The 23,122-nt window shown below is 40.9% G+C and overlaps 1 protein-coding gene across 4 annotated transcripts in view; it reads right to left on the bottom strand.

The window, feature by feature from the left end:
* Positions 1–23,122, bottom strand: part of MYO9A (myosin IXA) — a 149,629-nt gene that overhangs the window by 62,344 nt on the left and 64,163 nt on the right. For all 4 annotated transcript variants that reach the window (XM_086471911.1, XM_086471909.1, XM_086471908.1 and 1 more), the window contains 2 exons: positions 11,409–11,525; positions 2,098–2,232 (listed from right to left, as the gene is read on the bottom strand). In XM_086471911.1, coding sequence (XP_086328037.1) covers positions 2,098–2,232; positions 11,409–11,525 — 252 coding nt within the window. The remainder of the gene's footprint in view (positions 1–2,097; positions 2,233–11,408; positions 11,526–23,122) is intronic.

Raw genomic sequence — 23,122 nt, 5'->3', positions numbered from 1 at the left:
GAAACAAAGTTAACTACCCAGTCTTCACCTGTAGACTGGCAACTATCATCAAGAAGCAGGTTAATCTTTGGGCCAGCTAGGAAGGAAGGATGTTCTGAAGACCCAAGATCTGAATGTTTCTTTTCATCAAATCCACTCCTCCACATGCAGTACATAACTCCAAGAGGAGAAGTGATTAAACCATACAAATAATTCACCCAAGAATTAGCACTCATGCAGCTGTACAGCTTATTTATATTTCTACAAAGCAAACTATGTAGAGATTTTCCACCAGCAGAGCTTGCAGTGCTCCAGCCCTAAACAGATGACATGCTCTGGCATTAAGAACTGGAACGAGCCCTTTGCAACGAGATGCCTCCGCCACTGCTCCTCTCATCCATAGAGCAATAACGACTTCATGTGCTTGACAGATTTATAGGAGAAAGCTAATTAGGTCACTGGTTATAATCTGGTCCGAGGAGAATTACAGATTGCTGCAATCAGGAGCTCTGCACAGCCCTGCTAAGAAATCCCAGCCCAAGCACGGAATTCCCTGACGGATGACGGCATCTCGGCTCACTCCTGTGAAGCCAGTGGAGGCTGCTGAAATCCAAGTGCCTGGAAATCTCACCTCACCGAGGTATCATCTCTCTCCAGCTTCCAAGAAGGGTGCTCTCTCCCTAAGTCTCTTCTAGATAGTGTATCAGCTAATTTTATAGCTTTAAAGAAATAGCTATATTGGCTTTGCAATTGTCTTTTAGTTTGACTTTTTATGGTGGATAATGGTAAAATAGACCTGTTCCTAGAAATACAGTTTTTCCCATTAACTTCTTAGAGTATGTATTGAGTAGGGTGCATCAGCATAAAAAGACCAGCTAAAAAAATGAAATAAAATGGGTTTGAGCAGCTCTGCTCCACCTTCTTGACCAAAAAAACAAAAAAAAAAAAAAAGAGAGTTAACAGAGAAGCATCAAACTCTAGAGCAAACATCCCCCAAATGCCTCAGGGCTATATTGCTTGGTTTTGACCATCCTCTCACTCAAGACGACTTCTTTTTCTAACTTTTCAGATCTGTTCTAACACTGTGGAGGCCCAAAACGAAACTACCAGGGTTTCTGGGAAGGGTTGGTTTAATACTTTGATCTCAGCTGGACTCAGACCGCAGAGTGCAGCTCATCAAATACTGGCTCTACCGAAACTAACGATAAGGAAGATTTTCCTTGACCTCATCCAAAGAACAACTTCACCCAAAGGGAGGGCATGCAGACTGGCATTAAAAAAATTTGAAAAAAAAAAAAAAACCCACAGCATTTTTAAGTCTAAAACATATTTATTGTATTATACAGCCCAATTATATGTTGTGCATCCTTGAAACAACATGTACTGTAGCAGTTTTCTTGTCCTGCTTGTTGTTAGATAACAAATGATGTTCGGTGAAGCCTCCTCCCATTCTAATTAACAGACTACGCCATCTTGTCGTATATGTTACTTGCTAAATTATGGCCTGTATTTTTGTTATCTTTCTTACAGCACATTGATTTGAGGCTGGAAAGCGACACCCAGTCTTAACAAACCTAACGCAAAGCTTAAAGTTCAACCTTTCCTAATCTGCCATGACCATTGGATGTTGTAAGGATCTCAAGTCTGAACTTGTAGAACATGTACGAGAGTGACATTACACCTCCCTCCCCACAAATTAACACTGGAAAGCAAAAAAAGCCAGAAGATTGGGTTGGCATTTTCAACAGATGCCAAAAAAGTAACTTTTATGTGATAATAAATGATACAGCAGCAAGTCCAGACAAAGGCAAGAAAGAAATTGCTCATAGATGAGCCCTCTGAGCACATACCAAGGAGACAAAGAACAATGATTAAGGTCTTCACGATGTTTGAGGATACTTGTATCATGAAATGTTTATTTAAAACCAGAAAATCTCTGGCTGGATTTTATTTTGCAGGTAGCAGTAAGTCATATGGTAAATTAGAAGGTAAATTTGAATAATTGAGTATACACTCCTTAACACAAAAGAAGTAAAGGGTCAACCTAAGAACTGTATCAGTGCCAAAAATTCATGTCAACACTCATTGGCATCACAGAGTAAATATTTCCAGACCTACCTGTTCAAGTTTAAAGATGTGTTGGTTAAAGTAGTGCTGCAAGCGCTCATTGGCGAAGTTAATGCAGAATTGTTCGAAACTATTATTTTCATAGTCTTCAAACCCAAAAATATCAAGTACTCCAATGGATAAAGTCTGCAAGAAAAGTAAGAATGAGGATTAGAATAAAATCACAGGAAGTAAATGGATTATTTACGCACAGTACATAATCAAAAGCATACAAACAGAATTAAACAAACTTAATAGCAGGACTTTTAATTTTTAGTGGAATTGTTGATATAATGCCATCTGGAAGACTTCACATACATCAGAGAGACAACATGTAACTTTCGATATCTGGAGATATGGCTTTTTTCTAAAAGAAAAGTATTTTTAGAGTTGGGTTTTTTTAATATATAGACAAATTGACATCTTTGAAGAAACCCGAACTCAGTTCCAAGTTATTCTATTGGATCTAAGATAGTATTTATCTTTTGAGGGGAAAAATGGGGATAGGGTTGGGGAAAAAAAAGCTTAGACCATGAAGACAGTCCACAGAAACATGCCTACGAGGTGTCTAAGCAAACACGCTCCAGCTGCAAGCCTTCTGAAGAAACACCTGCACGGCAGGGGTTTGCGCAGAAATAATCTATTGCAACGAAGGAAAATAAGTCTGCTCAGAAGTAAAATAGTATCAAATATAAAATATTCACCTTGCATACCATATGGATCAGGTGAGTGTCTCCTACTGGGAAGCATAACCCAGACAGACTGATTTCTGGAAACATTGAGTTGCTCTCGCCTTACTGAAGGGAATGTAAAATAATGCAAAAACACTAATGCTGCTGAAAAAGAGGGCTCAAATCCATCCCCTAAGTCAGGTTCCTTCGTAATTAAAAATTTAGGCAACAGAGCTGTTGAGCAAACAAAACAAAAGCTCCTTTTCTAACCTAATGACCCAAGAGTGTGGTTTCCCTGCCTTCTGCATCCTTTGAAGACTCAGCTACTGCTTGCCTTGAATGAAGGGCTCTGGACAGGGAAGGGAACCAAGCCTCATTTCCCACAGATGCTGTCCCAAGGCCCCGTACTCCGCACAGCCATCCCAGCCCCTGCCACCAGGACATAAGAAAGGCTCTACAGGACCAGCCCAGCATCTCCAACCGTGGCAGCAGGACATCCCATCCTGGTGTGATGGATGCACTCCTCCTGTTTGAACTGACTGAACTTTGGTCCAGACAGATGCTCAGCAAGTACACCTAACCAATGTTAATCCTATTGTGTGAGGGTGATAACTCTGCACCAACCCCCCCCAAAAAATGGTCTGGCTGGAGACTGGGTTGATAAGCAGCTGAAACTACATTAACACAGCAGAAAATCTGACTTACAAATCAACCACTACACACTATAAATATCCACAGCCATCAGGGCCCAAGGAGCTCTCCCTCCAAAGTAGCTGGCTGTGTGGTGGTGACCTCCCCTTGAGTAGGGTAGGGACTCCTCTCAAGGTTACACCTCAAGGCTGAGAGTTCCTTTACCTGACACCTGACATTGATGGGTTGGTAAGCGACATTTTGCCCAACACTGCTGTGAATGCACAGCTTGCCTTGCAACCTCCTGGCCCCCTCCTCTCTTCCCAAACCAACACTGCTGCCCCCATACCAGCCAGGCAAGGGGTGGCAGTGGACCCCTGGCCACATGTATTTTGGCCCGCAAGCAAGTGCAACCCATCACTCCCCAGCTCAGACTACCCTTTTTTCCCTTAACAGGCATAGAAATGTGGACCTTTCTCCTTCATGTAGGCACTGGTTTTCATAAAACTTGAGCCCTCTGCCTGTTGGATGAACTTGGTAAACTCAGGGGATGAGGAACATGGGGGATGTGACAGCAGATAAACCTCATCGACACAGGGAGCCAGGGTGAAAAACAAGCTTAAGTAGGTATAATTTCTGCTGCAACTGCCAAACCTGTGTATGACTGTTCCGCTAAACAAGTAATTAATAATGTTACAAATAAAACTCAGACTGTGTCCACCTAGCAAGCCTGTTGTCATCAGAAAAGGAGTGAAGAACCTGAAGGACGCATGCACGGAGAGCTCCACCAGCAGTTCACTAGCAAACCATGCTCTGGAGTCTAACCAAAGCCATCTCATTTACACACAGGCTCTGTTCATACATTATAATCAATTAAATAAAAATATTGAGAGGTAAAAGCATTAGCACTAGGCAAATGAACCAAACCTCAAGCAGGGTGGACAAACACCCCCTCCCCCCCACCTCAGAAGAACCTTAGAGCTGCCAAGCACCCTGGTTTTAATTTTATTGGTCTTATCTGCATTCTGGATCTCAAAAGACTACCTTCCTAAGACCAGCCTAACTCCACTGTCAGAAATATAAACCAGACTATCGACAAGTCTCTCTATGCTGCAGGTTGTCCATTGTCAACAGATCACATAACGTGGGAGGAAAATATTCCTTCTGTGCTCTACTCCTGACCAGGGAACCACCTACGGTTGGAACAGACAGAGAGGCTGAGGGCAGAGCAGCCACCCGTCTCGGGAATTGAAACTTTGTATGATAGAGACTTTGGCTACTGGAACAAGTGAAAACACAATAAAAAAGCATATAAGCACGATAGAACTCTAACCCATTTTCCCACGAGGCCCTTGGCTACTTTATCCTTCATCCAGGCTTTTCTCCCTGTTTCAGGGCCAGACAGACTCTACGTCCTCACCCCTGCCCACATCATGACAAGGATGACTACTGAAGGTCTTTGGCTGGCTTCCCAGAAGTTTGCATCACTTGGCAAAATGCCCATGAGAAACAGCCGTTTGACCAGAAGATGGAAATTGGGAAGCCACCCGACCAAGGACGGAACGTGGCAGAGGGATTCACTCTTACTGCTTCCCAAGGGTCAAGCGTCCTTCTGCTTGTCCCAATGAACGTGGCAACCCTTTTGTTCACAGATATATTCATTAAATGACAGCCTAACAAGCAGAATGCTTCTGCTTCATCTTTTTTTAAAAGAGATTCTAGTAAGAATTCTTAAACTCTTTGTATAATTAGGAGCTCATATTTTATCTATATTAAACATGGAAAAAGTGCTGATGGAAACATGACAAAGTGACTTTTTCTCATCCACAACACTGATGCTCCATTTGCCTTGCCCCTGCGTAAGCAAATCCTGACCCCAATCACCCCACCACCGTGCAAGCTTCTCCCTGCAATTCCACAAGAGCTCCCTAAAATCACCCTAGATAAAGTCCCTATTGCACTACATAAAAACAAGACTTAGAAGATAAGCTCACGCTTCCAGAATCCTTATGGAATTACCGACACCAGTTTTCACAAGCACTGCACTGATGCTCTGTGGAAATCCTTAAGCCTCTGCCATGAGTGAACACATTAAACTGAACGAGGTTCTCAAGCTCTTACAAACATGATTTAATATGAAATAACTGAGCACAAAAACACTCCCACTTTTTTTCAATGCTGGTTCATTTACTGTGTTGAAACTGGTACAAAACATATGTTAATGTGTGTGTGTAAATACATTCATAAAGCAAAATAGAAGAGTTGTATATATACTAAAAAATGGCTATTTCAGTTATAAAAAAAACCTCTTACAATTATATTTTGAAGTTGTCTTTTTATAATTTTTTGCTGACACCCAAAATTAAACAAGCTCAGACAGGTAAAATGCACAGAACTAAAAAAAAAAAAAAAAATCTGTATTTCACAAAATCACTGTAAGTATCAAACCCTGCATACACATGAGGATGGTTAATTCTGCCATGGTTGTTATACAGGGAAAAGCAGCATTTTTCTCAAATCACTGACTATGTGGACAACTCCCGTACACCTCCAGAATACAAATTTTAAGATGTAGTGGTTTTTTTGCAGAATTTCACACCAGAGAAATCAGGGCAGAGCTCTGCGGTGAATCAGGTCGTTTGCCCTCTCTTGCAGGAGGTGGCATTGCACACTTCCCGAAAGAAAGAGGTCGATACATGTAAGTTGGTAAAACTTTAAAAATGAGAAATTAGGAATTTACAGCTATTTTTCTGCTTTCTGGCCAAAAAAAAAAAAATTCTCATGGTACATATGCAAAAGGGTTGTATCAGCTTTTACGTTATAAAGCACCACAAATCTACCAGTACAGAGTTATTTGTTACAGCAAGGTTAAAAAAAAATTATTTCCCTTGAGGTATGCATAAATAAAATTTTGTTAAGCTGCCTGACAAAAGCATGTAATCTGTCTGCTTTTAAGATTAAGCTTGCAGCCCAATACGTAAAGAAAATAATCAAAGGAATTTTACATTTACAAATCTTCTAATTCTTCAGTTTCAAATTCGCACTTTGAACAAGTGCCATAAGCAAATCACACAAAGATGTAATATAATTTAGACCTCGACTAGCCAAGTCTAGTTTATGTGCTAATGTTGCTCCTTTACCAAAACTAACATTTAAAATTAACAAGCACACAGCACAGACAAGCCTGCAGACAACTGTATTACTTAGTATTATCAAATCTATAGAAAAATTGCTGTAATTAAAAAGGATTTTTAAAATTTGGGCAAACCCTGGGTTAATAAGCACTTTCGGGTTGAGATGATAACAAGTGACCTCACACTTTTCTAAAAATGTCACAGCCATGACATTTAAACACCGAGCATGAGTTTTAAGGGCTTTTGGCAAATGACGGTTTTGAAGCTACGTGCTCTCCACTTCCCAAACCACCAATCAATAACGATCATTGGAGCTGATTTATGTAACCCCAAATGCACATTGGTGATGTCATTCTACCACAGAGGTATATGTATATTTTGGCAATCACAAATAGGTTTGCTTCAAATTCTTGGCAAAAATACATTTTTTTTGAAACTGTTTTAATTTTTTTTTATTTTTTAAACCATATTCCAAAGCCAATAATGTAACAAAAAAAAAAAACCCAACCAAAACCCCCACAAAAAACCCCAACCAAACCAAAATCAAGCCACTAACCAATCCCCCCCCAAATCACCATTAAATCTAAAAGGACTACTCCAATCTACATCACCACAATATACACGATAACCTACTATATAATGCAAGAGGCAGTAATTTGCTTTACATTTGGAAGTGGGACCTAAATAATTAACAGATGTGCATTAAATCTGGTGCATGTTCAGTAATTCTTCCTCTGTTTCAGGTCAGACAGCCAAGAATTAACTAGTAGATTAAATTTAAATGAATTTTTTTCACAGCCATGAATTCTTAATTAATTCAACCATGAACTTTCTTCATGGCCATGAATTTGCATTCATGATCATCACCATGTACGCGGCACCTCATCTGAAAACAGCAGCAGGGTTATTTAGGAAGAAATGAACACACTTCACAAGAACCAAATGGGAAAAGCTTAAAAAAAACCCCCACCTTCGAAGAAAAGCCTTTTGGTCCACAACAGTCTATGCTATATCATCATTTCAAGCAACGAGACAGACTTCTAACAATTCTTAACCTAATTTATGGAAGGAGAATTAAATAAGAGATTCTGAGGTTTAGTAATCTAATTCTCAAGAGGAGGAAAAGTCTCCAACCTCATTAATAAAGGTCAAATTTCAGACAGTTTGTAGGGGATCATAAGAACATAAAAGAAGCTAAAAGCGATAGAGAGAAGACCAAGGAAAACGGAGTTGGGGTGAAACTGATACACAGCAGTGCTGCTATGAGCATAAAACAAGCCGTATCAAATAACTTTTTCACAACTTGGTGCAGAAATAATATGCTGTGAGTCCTGTCAGCAAGGAAGACAAGCCAAATCCTACTGTGTTTTCCCAAAATAATTCACTGTACATTTAACTAAATTTGGATATCAAAGGTCTGATTTACATCTTGCAAATACTTGCTTGAAAAACAGTGGAAGAACAACGGCCGGGTGTTTATTTTATTTACCCAACTTCATCTTTTGATCTTCTCTTACTGCTGACATCAAATAAACACACATATTGGGATATGAAAATTGTCTCCATTCCCATTGCCCCAGGTTCTCCTGGGGTTTGGACTTTGTTAGGACCTAGGTCTTCTTCCCACCTGTAGTCCACCAGCAATTAAATAGGCTTAACTAGCTATAAATAGCCTTCTCGCCAAATACTGTCAGCACCAATGAATATTATATCCACCACCGGTTCGGTTGAGCACAAGTTTTGGTCAACACAGTTGTCCAAGGTGGCTGGGGCAACAATGTTTTGCCCCACCAAAAGGACTTTGCTAGATGCAGGGGCGGCTGCACATGTTTCCATAGCACACAGAGCAGAGTGCAAACCTGGCTTTGGTGTGTGTGTCATATGTACATCTGTAAGTGTTTGTCGTCTTCTGCAGCCTCCAGCCTTCATGTCGAAACCTTGAACTACCACAAACAGGCGAATGGTAGCTCTGGTCAAGCCAACTTCTGTGAAGACTATACAAGCTCTCCCCGAGTGTTTTTATAAGACAGCTGTGTATGACCACTGAAATAAAAATTTACACTCATGAAGAGATACACTTTCATGTTCATTTTTCTCATCAACTTCAGATGCCGTTCTGCTCCCATAAAACTCTGAATTCAGATGGTTTTGAGCCTTATTTTACCTCTGCACAACATGACTGTCATATATGAAAGCCCTCTGCCAAAAATCCATCATTTGACAATCTTCTGAACATTCACAACCTGCAAGATTATTTCAAAACATATCTTAAAAGTCAGAGCAATATTGGTGGCAAATGTGGGCTGGGATTAAGCCAGGACACTTGCTGCAGGTTGAGTCGCACATTGCTCACCCACTGCAAACTCAGGAGTCAGCAACCTTTTGTGGCGAGGTGCAAGATTGTATTTTTCTTTTATAAATCAGACTCAGTGTGTTTAGGAGATTTTTTGAAGGAGCTGGTAGATGCCAGCAAGTATACAGCATCCAAGTGCTGAGATCCTGCCTTGTAGCGAGGACTTATTCCCAGGGTCTGGAGATGCCCCTGCTCCCAGTCCACCTTCCAGTTACTTGTTGGTGTTGCCCAACCTCAAGACCACATATGGGAGGTTAAGAACCACCTATATCCTCATCTGGGGTTTCTCCAAGCACAAGCTGAAAAGTATTTTAAGAGGACTGTGAAGTGGTAGGAAAACTCAGATTAATCGGCATCAGCTCAGTTCCTCCAGGGCAGAGAAAGGTGGTAATTGTTGGTTGGTGTCTCAAGGGCAGCCGCACATCCCGGGATGCCCTCAGTTGCTCACTGGCAGCGACATTATTCCTTGAGGGCAAAGGAGCAGCTATTCCCAGCCCTGCCAGCCCAATCCAGGCAGGCGCTTCTCCTCCCTCTGTGCTGGAAGGACTCAAGTCAGGGGCTAAAAAAAGGGGCGAGAAGTGACACTGTAGAACAACTCGAGAGAAAATTAGCTAGTCAATGTTTAACGAAGCTGCTCTCTGCAGCTCTGTGCAATGCACATAAACTCTCTTCTTTAACCTCTCTACCCATAAAGCAGGCAGGATTAATACATTTTCATGATTTCTGGGGGACTTGTGAAAATCAGTCAATGTTCACAGAGGACTCTGAAGACAAACCTAACTACACTCCTGTCTCTAGAAGTATATGTTTCTTGGTATTTTGTGGTTTACCTTCCTGTTTCAGAAAACCTGGCCCGCCTACAGGGGGTGGTGGATTTCGCCTCTAGTATGAGCCTGCACTTTCCTGCAGCTCCAGGTCCTGGGCACTTGCCAGCGTAGGCGGATCTGCTCTTGCGCAAGGGCAACACTGCTCCCAGCTCCCAGAGCTTGCTGTCTGACCTGGATCTTATCACTACACCATGCCATTTCGGGCAGAAAACTGTGAATGGGGAATTCATGAGATGACACAGGGAGAGGGGGCAAGGGGAAGGTGGTTATGCTGCGCAGGAGTCTTGGCTGGAGGAAGCAGAGGGTTAATATGCAGCGGCGATGCTGGAAAACAGCACGAATTCAGGCTGTTCTGGCTGAGATTTGAGGTTGGGAAGCAAAGTTTAATGGCCCATAAACACCTACCATTGTGCCCTGCTATTACAGACGTGCTGACTAAGCAAGCAATAGTGTCCTAGTCTGATTTTATATTTAAATATTACAGAACAGATAATATTTTTCAAAAATCATTGGATCATTAAAAAAAAAGTATTTGAGATGCATTTCCTTGTCAGACCAAATTCACCTTTTCTGCTTCACCAAATACAGTGTTGCTTTTCTTCCTGACAGCCTAGACAAAACTTTTGATGACTTGAGGGGAAAAAAAATCTGGAAAGAATACATTTTTGGTAAAATATTAAACAGAGGGAGAGGAAGCATGTGCAGTCAGAAGACATGCCGGATGTTATCTTGTCAGAAAATCATATTGCCAAATTTTATATACATATTTATATTTCCAGTCTATAATTACACTCTGCAAGCATTTCTATGGAGTTAAATAAAGTGCTGGCTACACTGCAAGCCTCTGCAACTTCAGTCCTACAGCATAATTCAAACGTAATGTTAGTGCTTAGCAAAACAATCCTCCTTTTGGCAGCTGTGGCTTCAGCTGGGGTGTACAACCCCCCCCAAAAAACCCACATACTGCTGGCCCATGCCCAAAATTTCCAAGCCAAGGGTAGCTGGCAAGCTGCAAGCATGTGCGTGGATGCATCTGTACACTCGTGCTTTTTGGGGTCAGCATCCCCCCACCACAATGAGCACGGATGAATACATGAGATGTTTTGGAGAGGATGTCCTGGCTCACGGCATCCAGCCCCTGCTATCGCAGGAAACGTCATGTCATTCCTTCCATCAATTCTTTGGGAAGGCAGTTCAGCACTGTGCCGGCTTCGCTCTTCCCATTGTGACCTTTTTTTCCCCTTAATCTCATTTTTCTGCTTGTTATAGATGTGCTATCTCAGCACCCACTGACAACACAGCTTGTTCAACATTTCTAATTATTTTTATGGAGCAACTTCATCAAAACACCTCACATTAGCAAGGTCTCCCTTTTTTTCCCCTTGATTATATATGGTCCTGTAGTTTTAGACGCAAGGAGGAAAACTGTTTGGCATTGCTCCTGGAGGGGGTGGGGAAACCGGTTTTTGTGGCTACAACAAAACCTCTTCCCCAGACGCTTTGAGGATATATTATTTGAGGTGCTTTACCCTTCCTGGGTCAGCAAATGCCACCTAAAATAACGATGTACTCAGTCTAAAATATTAACTGAAGAAAAATTAACTGTATGTTAAGCAACGTGCTGTTAGGAGCTTATGTAATGTTTTACCATGTAGTCACCTATTTTAAAAACACAAGAGTGTAGCCAAAAGTTCTGATGAGAAGTTACCTTGGTGCTTTCCTCCATATCCTTCGAGTTGAGGAGTGCATGGTTAATTCTGAACACTATCCAGTCGAACAGGGCGCTGTACAATGATTTAGCCATGGAGTTTCGCACAGTCACAGCCTGAAAGAGAAAAGAAAAAAAGGTGATGGGAAACGATTCCTGCTCTGCACTAAAATGAGTTTTGCTTCTCAAGCTCCAACGTTCGTATTTCTCCCCTGCCAAAGCTTTTGTCTGCTATTTGAATTTACGCCACGTATGTCAACGGTCCTGACGCCATCGGGAGTTGGTTTCAAGCCCAGAACCATGAGATGTGCCCCCTGACTTTGGCTTTGTTTCCTTTAGCGCATTCAAGCAGACCATGCACAAGATCACACCATAAATGCCATCACTGGTAGCAAAAGGACAAAACAATTTTAAAAAAATCAATATATTAACTTCACCAAGATCCTTGAAGAGTTTATTCAGGAAGAATGAAAAAGGAGGGTGGATATCGCACAGCGACGACAGCAACTGATGTGAAGCACACGCTGGGGCAGGCAGTGCCTGGTACCAGCAGAAGGGTTACAAAAGGGGAGGCTAAAACCCCTACAGTAAATCTGTGAGCGTTACTGAAAACTTGAAGTTTTCCAGGTACTGCCAGTGGGAGCTACAAATCATGGCAGGCAGATTCACTGCTCCTCCAGCAGCTCTCCCAGAAAGAGGAATAATACCTCTGAAGAAGGGCCATCCCCATAATGGTGCTCTCAGCCACAATACAAAGGGATTTTTCTTGATAAACAGTGATGAAAACCAAGATCAAAGGAGGGTACGCAGGCTGCACTTTCCCAAACACGTGTGCTTTGGGACAGGCACCTACGTCCATAACTGTAAAGCAGTAATTCATATTTAAGGGCTATCTTTGTTCTTGCTGCTTAAGATTCTTCCTTGGTTTAAATTATTACCTTGAGTTGTACTGCAGTGCTTTAATATGTATTAATCACCTAAAATCTTACGATACCAGTCGTGACTGTTAAAATTCGTTTCATTTTAACCACTGTAGAAGAATAAACAAGGAAGCAGAAGGTTCACTCATAACTATTTCAATAAAACCTTGAACTATAACAAACCTGTAGCTTGTCACACATTGCTTTGAAATCCTTCTCAGCAACCCTCCCCTTCAAGGCACATCATCTGAGTGGCCTTGTTTCACTGACCCCATGCAAAAGAACAAAGCTCACGTAGCATCATTTATCTTCTATCAGCTTGTTCCCACTTCTTTTTCCTTGAATTTTTCTATGATAGCATTTTTAGCATGAACACAAGCTGCTCTGCAAACGTTTTGCTCTTAACATGCAATGAAGCCAGTACGCGGTCTTGCTTTCTCTCCCTTTCGAGCTGGAACAGGAGAAGGCAGTAACACATCCATCCGTGAGGATGCTCACAAGCTCACAGCGTATGCTGCTACCCATTGCTTGGTGGCAATAAAACGCTGTCAGATAAGTCACATTGCAATAAAAATTATAAAATATCACAACAATTAACAAGGAATTACTTGCCCAAAAAAAAGCATTGCTACAAATCAAAAACAAGCATACGATGGAAATACATGAGCAACAGAACCGAAAGGATTTGTTGTAGTGGAGACCAAAATAGCACTTTTAAGGACTGAGCATGAGCTCTTGAAATGTCTGAGTTATCCAACAAGTGTTGGAAAGCAGCTGGCATTTAGAAATACAAACAGGTCTAGTTTCCAATAACTGTTTTTTCTTTCCTTTCTTGAAGAAAAGGTTTGGGGGACGTTTTTTTTGCTGTGTTTATTACAAAAGCAATATGGGTTGTTTGGTGTTGTTTGTTTTGATGTTGTTTTTATTTTTTACATTTTCCCAAAATGTGGGAGAATATTGCAGTAATTAATACAAAATTTCAAGATCAATTCTCTAACCCCATGCTCAGTCTCAGCTTACTTGATTGGATGAAGCTGGAAAGCAATCAGTGCCACTGTCACACCAGAAAAATCGGTCTCTGGGGAAAGACGAAGGCCAAGACCCAGGAATGTTTCTCGCTGCTGTAATGCTTTCTCCTAGCGTAAACCAGCCCAATTAACTGCTCTAGCACAAAGGCATGCAATTAAAAACGAAAACCATTCCTATTTAAAGCCAACAAAGAACAGCATAGTTCCCTCTATACAGTCATATATGGGTTTATATTGCAACATTTTTCTTTCCCCCTTTTATTAGAGGCTATAGCAGGACTTCACCACTGAATTTTCCTCTTTTTTTCTAACATAGATGAGGATATTGTTAAGCCTGCACCACTCCAGCCCTGCCCAGTTTCCTGCAGAGATGTGCAGGGTGAGCTATAAGCCATCGCTCTTCTTCCTGAGATGGGCTTGGCTACATGGCAAGCTGGGAAGCCCACAGAGAGCTGCTTTCCTTGCTCTGCTTGGGACCCAAAAACATAATCAAGGTCTCAGACCTTAGTTTCTTCAATAGTTATTTTTAGAAGCAATAGCTGTATTGTAAGAGCCGTAGGAAACTCCTGGAAAAGCAACATATAGAGAATATAGGGGGGTGGAGCAGACGTACACATGGATCTCATTTGCGAAGTTGTTGCTCCTTATAAGCCAATTTCTTCTCTCTGTTGTACCAACAAATCCAGATAATTCCTTGTCAGATGCACCATCATAGTGGACTTGGGGCAGTGTAAACAGCACTTCGCCCCGGACACTCCCCCAGACTATGAAATGCAGTGGGGCCGATACTGGGATGCTCACTTTGCCTCATGGTATGTGCAGTCTCCTCCTGGCAGTATTTCTACCATGCACACAGCAAAGAAATCTGGTTTCGGACACCCAAGTTGCTCCAGTGCTGCTGGGTGCTATGGGGTCCCACCAAAATGTGCTCTCCAAGCTCACCTCCCTGTCCTGTGATGGACCTGCTTGTGGGGAGCACTGCCCACTAGTGGGAATGAAGTCCACAGTACCCAGCATCCATGGTACCCAAACCAGCAGCAGCTTTGTAAAATGAGGCATTTTTAATTGACTTGGAGAGTTGGAGACAGCACTTTGCCTTCATGCAACGTCTGTTTATAAAATACCATCAGACACATTAATCTATTTTATACAACTCAAGTTTGGGCTTGTTTTTTTTTTCCATTTCAATAAAGTATTTATTCTTTAGACTAGATCCTGGATGACATTACATTATAGATAAAGCCCCTCTCTATCCTAAATAGATATCAAACTACGTAATCCAAGGACCACCAGGGAACAGTATTTCTTTTCAAATTAAGGAGCTGCTGCAATTTCAAGAGTATGACTTCATCTTGAGACACTGTACCAGGTTGCCTAAGGAAGTTGTGGATGCTCCATCCCTGGAAGTGGTCAAGACCAGGTTGGATGGAGCCTTGAGCAACCTGGTCTAGTGGAAGGTATCCCTGCCCATGGCAGGGGGGTTGGAACTAGATGATCTTCGAGGTCCCTTCCAACCCAAACCATTCTGTGATTCAATGTTTCTCCCAAAATTGCTGCAATAGTCCACTTCAAAAACAAGTTTCCCACTTTTCTGTTTAATTTCAGCCATTCACTATTGCCATCATCTTGCATTGCCTTATGCCACCACGTAGACGGTTTAAAATACCACTAGTCCATAACACCCTTAAAATAAAAAAATAAATAAAACCCATACAGCAGCTTGTCCCTTTCAATATATTTTGCTCTTATTTTCTCTGTTCAACAGGGTAAAGCTGCAGAGGAGTGGCAGGGTAAAGAATGCTTAGCCTGCCCAGCCGTCCCTGCTGTTCTCATCACAACCCGGTGTGCTATATTTGGGATATTCTTGTTATAATTACAGGCTTGTTATTCAAGAGAGGATTGCACCATGCACTTACGTCCACTGCTATCTGGCTGAGCATTGAAAATAAGCACTTAAACATTCATTCCTGCATTTATTGGGGTATTTATTTATTCCTGTATTTATTATTCTACATATATTAAATGTGAATATTCTCTGAAATATATAGCACATATTACATATGGCTTGTCTTCAGGTAGTCACCTACAGCTTCTTGTCTCCTCTGCAAGACTCGTTATGCAACATTTAGGCAGATCTAGAACACTGTGGCACTCATCAAACCATTTTTATTTTGCTCACAAAGCAAAATAAAAATAGCTCCTGCAACGCCAAAACAAATCACCTGGGGATCAAAGCGAGAGCAACATCTTGTACACACGCAAAAATATCGCTGATTCGAAAACAAGATAGATCAAACACACTTTAACTCAGAGATTCAGGAAATAAGTTGAAGATGAGGTTTTAATCAATACGTTTCCTGCTTATCAGGCCAGCAAGGATATATATTTTATTTATTCTATGCTAGAAATGCCACTTGTTGGGGTTGGCCAGCTTTTGCTAAGATCCTAATGTGAGATGTTTAGGTTTCTTCATATAATTGCACTGCCAAATTAACTGGCCTGAAAGTTTTCATGACAGGCATTGGATTCAGGCTACCTTAAAAACAGAGAATACTTTTGGAAACATTTTCTGCCAAAAAGAACAAGGGGAAGACAGACTTAAGAATTAAAATCTCTCTTTGAAGTGTTTTGAAGCAAGGACTTACAGTTCCAGAAGCGACAGCCTGTGTTTTAAGGCGGCAAAAGATATAATCTGAGAAAACCAAATTTGCTCAAATTAAAAGCCTCTGTATGCATTCAGTAGTTTCTGACATCTTAAGATTGCAAACTTTCTAAACACATATGAGCACATCTTCCGTCTCCTGCCATGCCTCCAGCATCACCACTGCTCCACACCCCAGGGTCAGGATTTCTTACTCCTGCTGTTCTGCACTCAGCTGAGATTTGAAACACTGAGCAAAGCTCTTGCTCTGCTGGCGTTATTCAAAATATTTGCTGGTACCCAGATAATCCAGGGAAAGTAAAAGGGATAGAGTCCTCCAACAAACTTATAATTGGAAAGAGCAGGGAGTCAAGCAAAAAAGAAAAAAGTACGTCTGCTTTTAAAAAGAAATAAATAGAAAATTAAAATTTCCTTCCCCTCCCCTGAAATAGTTCTGCTGGTTGTGATCAAATTCAAAAAAAAAAATTAAAAAAAAAAATTAAAAATTAGTATTACCTATGAAACTTGAATTTTATAGGCTTCTTTGCTATAACAAGACTATCTTTGCATTAGACAGTCCCATACTATCTTCTCCCACAGAACCAATGATTCACAAAGAGCAAAATCCAGGAAAAAAAAAGCTGTGTATGATGATGAAAAATGGTGGTATTTTAATATTTTTCTTTTTACTGCTTCTTTTGGCTGCCATTAAAGCCTGTGCAGGGGGCTGGATGGCCAGAGCCAGTATAGCTCTTAGGAAAGAAAATAATCATATTTTTAATAAATGCCAGAAAGATGATTTCTTTAACTTTGCTACATATTCAGAAACCACAACAGCTTATACATAGACAACAGGATTAAAGCATCATTTTCACTTCCCAAAACCCTGGTTAAACCAGCAACTTTTTACTCACCCTGCCACAATTTGGTTTTGGGGTGGCTTTTTTGTTGATCTGGTTTTTGGTTTCGTTTTTTAAATAAATCTAAGGGAGCAATAAAGCAAAATTTTATGGCTTTAAACATTGAAAGAAAGAGGCTGCCACAAATGTAGTGCTTCACAAGCAGATGGGCCCCTTTGCTGCACAGCTCATGCACTGGATGTACTGATTCTGAAAAACTCATTAGAAAAACCTCCTCTTCTTATTTTCAATTTCTTTTCAAACCTCAAAAGAGGTCTTTCCTCTACTTGTTTCCCTGGATCTTCCTGGAGATGCAGGGCTGCCAGAAATAGTAAATCTCAGGCTTGTATTTGTGCAAAGTTCGAGTTGGCAATGCAACATCACAAATGTTTGAGACTCTTGACTCGGTCCTGGAGCCAAAACCAGGAGAAATCTCCAGCTCCTTGACCCCAATACGGTATGAAGGCACCGGCTGTTGCAGGGGCAACATCAGAATTTAAGATACACATATCTACCAGCATGTAATCTAACGGGGAACCTATCTCCCCCAAAAAATAATCTTGAATTGAGCAGAGGCTGCCATCAAGGTGGCATGTCACAACCCAGCTGAGCTCAGTCCACTTTTTACTTACACAGCTGAATGGGTCTGGTACTCTGTGAAGGCTTAATTTAAGGTACCCTTACCAAACACAGCTCTTGATTTCATCCTCTTGACATAGCCCAGTAGAGAAGAGATGCCAAGCTCTGCCCTGCTTTCAGACTCTCATCTCCTCATCAAACCAATAGATGACTTTGCAAGGTGCACGGTGAAGAGATGCCCACGTACCACCAGACAGGTCTTCATTCTGTTGACTCCACTGTCATCCCCTCCACTGCCGCTGCAGACCCTGAAGGCCACTGTGGTGACCCGCCCTCCTGGCACATGCCCAGTTAACCTTTTATAGACTTTTTTTTGCATAATCTGCTGGGATTCCAGTTCCCTGAGGATCAGCCCATGATCCTTATTGGATTCAGTGTTTGTATTGTTGACTAATCCAATATATGAGCAAAAGCGAGCAATAGTTCAATTCCAACAACAAAACCTCAAATGTTTATAAGGTTTTCAGATTAAGGGGAATAAATTAATCCTGGAGAATAGAGGATGGGTGGAAACAAATGCTGAAGGGCTTTGAAAGGCAAAGAGCACCAGTTTATTGTGCATAATTGCAGAAATATCCTGGTGATTGCACATCCGAGGTAGCAGCAGATAAACAGATCCTGCTGAAGAAAAAGCCATCAAGATGCTGCTGGAAGCTATGTGGTTTTAATCAAACACTTCCATAGCCAAGATGAGCATTTTCTGGACCATGAGCCCCACTAACTCCAGTGAGAGTCACAGCAACACTGAAATACAGAAGCCAGACCCTTTCCCCAATTACTCCATCCAAACCAAACCAACCATACACTGTATCTCAAACAGCAACTGGCCTCTGACATTCAACTTTAAACAATTTTGACCCAAACAAAAACACAGCATGAAGGGCTCTTGTAACCAGCATAAACACTTCCACTAACATTTTGTTTAAAAAAAAAAGTCTGCATAAAATAAATAATCATTTCTGTGCAGTGCATCACTCAACACAGAGACTCAGAAAATTAGAAGGTAGAAGCAAAGCAAAGCTCATCCCTTTTGTTATCACTTAGGAAGAGCACTATATTGATGCACTGGTCAATTCCGGTTAAGAAATTATTCCCAAGTGGTATTTAAGAGACAGCTACAGATCTCTACAGACTTTAAACCTCTTAGCTCATTGAGAGGTCTGCCCATCTTCCCTCACTGCTACTGCAAAAGATGGCATAGACTGATCCTGGACAAACAGAACAGAAAGGCTGGGTGATGGATTTGCTCAGGTACCAGCAGCTCTTATGACCAGTTCATTAAAAAAGCAATTAATACTAGATTTTAACAGCCATTGAGTTTGCTCAGGAGGGATGCTGAGCATCACTCCATGCCCACTACCTCCCAAGCACTGGAGGCACTGCATGCTTCTCTCTCTAGAGAAGGGAGGCAGAAAAACCCAAAGACCATTTTGCACAGAAAAAAATGCCCTTTAAGGCAAGCATATTGGCAAGTAGCAATCTGTTTTGAGTCACTACTGTAAAAAATGCAGCTTATGTAGGGTGTCTGCATCCAGAGCTGGGTTTTTGGACCCCAGTTCTCAAGCACAGACTCAGTTAATGAGAAGTAGTCTTGAGAAGTAAAACTGAAGAGTAAGTGTAACCACCAAACCAAATTCAAGCCCTAATGAGGAGTTTATTAACCGTGACAGAGCTAGTAGAGTTTATTAACTGTGACAGAGTGCAACCCTTATCCTATTTCTTCGGCATCATACAAATCTATGAAACATCCATAAAGACAGGCTGAACTATTCAGTTGGTCAACGTGCTGTCATTAGACCTTCAATAATTTTTTGTCAACATAATGCTGTTAAATTCCAGCTTTTCACCAGGGGACAAAATAGACATGAGAGCGAGGTCAGTGCACTCACTCCAGATTTTCTGAAAGCTATGAGTACTTGAAAACAGGATGTTTAAATGCCTTTTTCTCAGGCACAAGTCTGTAAAATTCATTGGATCTAGAAGAAAAGACTAGTTAGATGGTAACGATGACTTGTTGCCTTGTGGTCAGCCTAGAAGACTTGTTGGTTTGTTTTAGTCTGGAAGACTTGAGCCTTGTTGGTCACAGTCCCTTCTTTCTCCCATTTTTCAGCATTTCCCCTAGGGATGATGTGTGTATGTATCTCATGATGGACATTAACAATGTTATTTCCTTCCACTGTATAAACCCATTGCCAGTGCCAAACGCAAAACTCCCACCTGTCCCAAAAAATCTGGCTTTACAAAAAACTCTCCTTATAAACTTCCCAATAAGAACTTGCAATAATCTCCAAAAATGTATTTGTTAAAATAGAAATTATCTCGATTCAGCCATAGAATATACCTATGGATTCTTTCTCTCCTAGTTACCCAACAGCTCTTCCATAACACGTACATGAGCACACACGTGTGCGGGTGTTTCCTGCCCTCTAGGAGGAAAACAAGCAACACACCCTCTCCTTTCAGACCCATATCAACAAACACTTACAAAAAAACAATTAGAATAACTCCAGGATGGCAAGAAATGTTTCTTTCTGATTGTGAAGTTTGCAAGACTTGACGCAAAACTCAAAGACAGGAGTTATTTAAGTCAAGCCAGGCACCCCTAAATACTTCACGTTTTCTGCTTGTGTGTAATAGAAATGGAGATTCCTCTTCTCTTCAGGAAATAAGATATGAACACAGGAAGAAAGGAAATACCCCCTTCTCCCTTAGGGCCTTTGATGAACTTCCTATAATTTCTATACAAGGATGAAAGGTGCTTCCAATGAAATATTTGGGGGGGAGGGGAGGAAAGCAGCACTAGGATTCTTCCTCTTCAGGAAATCCCTCCAAAAATCAAATCTGTAGACATATTTTTAGTGGCTCTATGGGGGCTTTGTTTGTTTGTTTTTCTTTTAATATGCAGAATAAATTTTTGGTGTGTTACCCAATGAATCAATTGGCATTTCTGCTCACAGGGATTTGGCACTAAATCCCAGGAACTTGTTGGTATCCTACCAAAAAAACAATTTAGTGAGCTATTATCACACACAGGATTTGATTTTTGTAATCATTTGATGTCTGTTTTAAAATCCTTATCAGCCATTCCCATTTTTCCCCCATTTATTCTCTAAGGTGGAATTTGGCTTCAGAATTACATTTGTACTCACTGTAACACAAATGTCTTATTCCAAGATGACTCAGAGGAAAAACCACATTTTAATACTTACTGAATTTTGCCCATGGTATTTACCGAATATTTTCTGACAATGCCTCCCGCCTTCAAACGCAGGTTTGAGCGATAGATATAATTTTCAAATAGGGGAAAAGAAAAAAAAAATTCCGGAAAAAAAAGTGTTTGTTTTCTTATTTGACTCAAAGTATCTATTCAACAAAATTATGCTGCATGCATGAGTAAATAATGAAACAAATCAGTTTCTAGTCTAAAAAATCCACATTTACCTCTTTCTTTTTTTTTTTTTAAATTGTATTAGGTTAGTTAGTGAGAAGAGCTATACCACTACTAGCAATAGGATTTATCTGAGATTAGAACATGCAAAATCAAGAGAAATTCAAGCTCTCCTAATGCACTTGATTTGTATCTCAAAAAAGGGTGTAATGAACAGGAACAGAAGCCAATCCTCCGATCTCAGTGAGTCTTGGACGTGCAGTCAATTGAAAACAGCACACGTAGGCAAGCTGGTCATGATGAACTCTGCAGCACTCATGAATTACATGATTAAATAAAACAGACTCAAAATATACTTTTATTTGAATAGCGTTTAGGGGTCCCAGCTACTAATAAAAGCACTAGTGTCGGAGAAGTAACTACTGCATGTACTAAAATACTATTAAAATCCAATTTTTATCTCTGACACTGTTATTGCTCCACAAAAGCTGAAAAAAAACCCTATGTAAGATGGCTGCAGCCTGGGTTTGTAGTTGTATGGACAGAAGAACAAGTGCCGAGGGATGGCTTGTTGGGTCTGTCAATCCTGTTCTGAGACGGAGTAACATCTCAGGAAGGAAGAAATACGTAGCTGTGAAGTAGAGCTAAATTAGAAAAGGAGCCGAAAACAAGGAGGATGGTGATGAAGCATAGTAGCACCACATACAAAACCTGCTGGTGCATCGCATCCTCTCTACAGCTCACCACTGCAGCTAGGAGAACATTTCTGGATTTGAAAAAAAATAGGTGAAAGTTGCTGGAATTAGGCAAGGTCTAAATCCCTCTTTTTGTCCAAACGCGGGGTTTAGTGTCTCACTCTTATCTCACATCAGGTTCAGCCTATTCAGTGGGTCCCAAGTCACACGTGTGTGCACAGAGAGTTATGGTTTCCTGCTGTTCTGCTCGCTTTCTATTTATGACCAAATACATCGCGCGTCTGGTTTACATTCACAGCCATGTCCTGCGGCAGAGGATAGATTAAGCAGCTTTTGTGGTTCCCCTTTGGGTCACGGGACATAGGCCGAGACAGGCAGGCTTAGCTTTTTTTTTTTTTAAACAGGGGCTTAACACCCAGAGGAAACTACTCTTGCAGGATATCAGACTCTAGCTTAATCCCTATCTTGGCATCAAGGAGCATTATATCATACTGGGGCTGGATAAGCATGATGTAATTTTCCATACTTGTATTTTATCTTAGCATCATATTAAAATCCTGTCATTCTTGTGTTTGCTTTTCCTAAGAGAACTCAAATCATTAATGTACCGTGCTGACTCCAGCCTGCAAAAGGTAGGGGGTTTTTAATGATTTTTATGTTTGATTAAGGAGGAGGAAAAATATCTTTAAAAGCATCATTGGAAGAAGATGAGTGAAAAATACAAGTCTAATTACAAAAAAAAAGTTCATTTAAAAATGATACAAACTTTCCTGCAAAAGCTCATTTTTATGTTTTATTTCTATAAATCTACCTGCAAACTATATACTTAAAAAGAAAAACAAAACAAAACAAAAACCAAAAACAAAACACCACAACAAAAACCAGACCCCTTAGCCTCGCACTACCACAACTGCTGGCTTTTGCCTTCCCAGCTGGCTCCCACGTCCCAGCAGAAAATGTCCACTATCATCCCAGAGCCAGGAGGCAGCAGGCTGTCCTGCCAATGGATTTTATCCAAGAGATGCAAGTGTCAATGATGTTTTCCAGAACTTATGGGTGGATTTTACAATGACAAAAAGTAGATTGGAATGTCATTACCATACAATACCAAATCGTTCTCCTCTACAACACTGAAACAAAGAGGCATTGCAGAATTCTTCCACTAAATCAGTTATAAAGTTCTCAGATTCAGAGATTACTTTTTTTTTATACTAGTTTCCAACTTCACATATCAAAACACCTCTTCTCCTTGTGCTGTCCCTTCTCTAATACCAGTTTCCCAGTACCTTCACAATCACCTTCCTTAGACAAAGGTCCACGTCCAACCTACCAGTCTGTATTACTCAGAGATATTTTTAGCGGCTGTCCCAAACCATGCCAACACCCTTCTCAAAAAATCCCAACCACAACAGAAGGCAAACCGAAGGGTTTCTCCAGTGAGGCAATCTTCCTTCACTAATGTATCATCAGGTTGACAAGAAAGTCCTTCAGAGCCACTAGCTTA

This window comes from Leptosomus discolor, chromosome 11 (genome assembly GCF_034619465.1).
Source record: "Leptosomus discolor isolate bLepDis1 chromosome 11, bLepDis1.hap2, whole genome shotgun sequence".
Taxonomy (NCBI): Eukaryota; Metazoa; Chordata; class Aves; order Leptosomiformes; family Leptosomidae; genus Leptosomus; species Leptosomus discolor.
This window is presented reverse-complemented; position numbering and strand designations above follow the sequence as displayed.